The sequence below is a fragment of the Tupaia chinensis genome, unplaced genomic scaffold (assembly GCF_000334495.1).
Source record: "Tupaia chinensis unplaced genomic scaffold, TupChi_1.0 Scaffold143620_1, whole genome shotgun sequence".
NCBI classification, from domain to species: domain Eukaryota; kingdom Metazoa; phylum Chordata; class Mammalia; order Scandentia; family Tupaiidae; genus Tupaia; species Tupaia belangeri.
In genome coordinates, this window is record NW_006203468.1 from 142,388 (window position 1) to 143,880 (window position 1,493).

A 1,493-nucleotide genomic window follows, 5' to 3' on the forward strand; every position below is an offset into this window, starting at 1 on the left:
AGAAAAGGACTATGTCTTTGACAAGAGGCTCAGGTACAGCATCTGCCAGAATGAAAGCAACTGTCGGTTTCAAAATATTGTCGTGCAGAAAGAAGGGGTCACACACATCTTGCTGTCCAGCCAGACCTCGGATAACAACGCACTGACACCTGAGATCATGAAGGATGTCTGGCAAGCACTCTGCAACGCAGCCACAGATGACAGCAAACTGCTGCTCTTCAGTGCAGTGGGGACTGTGTTCTGCAGTGGCCTAGATTACTCCTACCTAATTGGTCAGTTGTCCAGTGACCAAAGAAAGGAGAGCACTCGGACTGCCGAAGCCATCAGGGACTTTATGAAGGCCTTTATCCAGTTTAAGAAACCCATTGTGGTGGCCATCAATGGGCCGGCCCTAGGCCTGGGTGCCTCCATCCTACCCCTCTTTAATCGGACTTATTTTATTTATTTATTTTTGTTTATATATTCTGATGTCTGTTGATCACACAGATACTATTTTCATACTGCCCTAGACCAAATTCCATACAGGGTTCCTACTGTCGGATGCATTCTGGCAATGAACCACATAGAAATACAATTCAGAGAGATTAATAGTAAGGATATCTGTGGCTAAAAGAAATAGCTCTGCACCAGACTCTCTGTATAAAATGATTCTCCATAATGTATTTGAAAAAACCCTGCTGTTTGCACACAGGACAGTCCACCACAGCGCCATCACCCACTGCGCCACCGATCCGGAGCTGTTGGCGGCGGCGGGTGCTGCAGGCCCCAGGCAAGTGCTGCAGGCTGAATGCAGGCAGGGCAGCAGGCACGGCTCCCACTCTGGCCACAGGCGCTCCCGGCACACATCGCAGTGGTCCAGCAACTCCAGTGCCTCGCCGCTGCCCCCCGCGGGTGACGAGGCTGAGGCAGAGGCCAAACCCGTGGCTGAGCCTGTGGCCGAAGAGGCGGCAGTGCGCTTCTCGCCACCCACCAAACCCTTGTCCGGTCCTGGCTACCAGAGGCGGCTAAGGGCTCCCCCGGTGCCCACGCTGCCCGGGGAGAGCCCAGGAAGGAAGAAAGACACGGGTCTCACCACACAGGCACAAATGCGCTCGCCGCCAATGGCTGGGCCACTGCCGCCGCCACGAGGCCGAGCACTGTGACCCGCCTCCTGGGCCGCTGCCTGACGCCGCCAGGCGGCTGCCGAGACACTTATCCCAATACTCTTATGGGTACACAAGTTTTATGATTAAAACTCCTTGCCAAAAATGCAAAATGGGGGAATGTAAGAATAAAATTAAACTGTGCCTATCCTGTTTTGTAAACATAAAATTTAACCTTTGCCTTTTTTGCTTTTATACTAAAGCTGATGCCGCTCTCATTATAAATGCTAAAGTTGTGGAAGCCCTGGGCAATTTACTAGCTCCCTGTAGAAAGCCCCTTAGTTTACTTCCTCATTCTTTCCATGGACTTGTGTCTATATAACCTGAATGCCCCTTTGTTCGGGGCTTCAC

General features: G+C 51.6%; 1 protein-coding gene across 1 annotated transcript in view; it reads right to left on the reverse strand.

Moving 5' to 3' along the window:
* The window catches only part of LOC102499020 (transcription intermediary factor 1-beta-like), a 15,018-nt gene that overhangs the window by 2,211 nt on the left and 11,314 nt on the right, over positions 1–1,493 (reverse strand). The window contains 3 exon segments of the mRNA XM_014582477.1: positions 628–730; positions 733–991; positions 1,073–1,204. Of these exon segments, the coding sequence (XP_014437963.1) occupies positions 628–730; positions 733–991; positions 1,073–1,204 (494 nt within the window).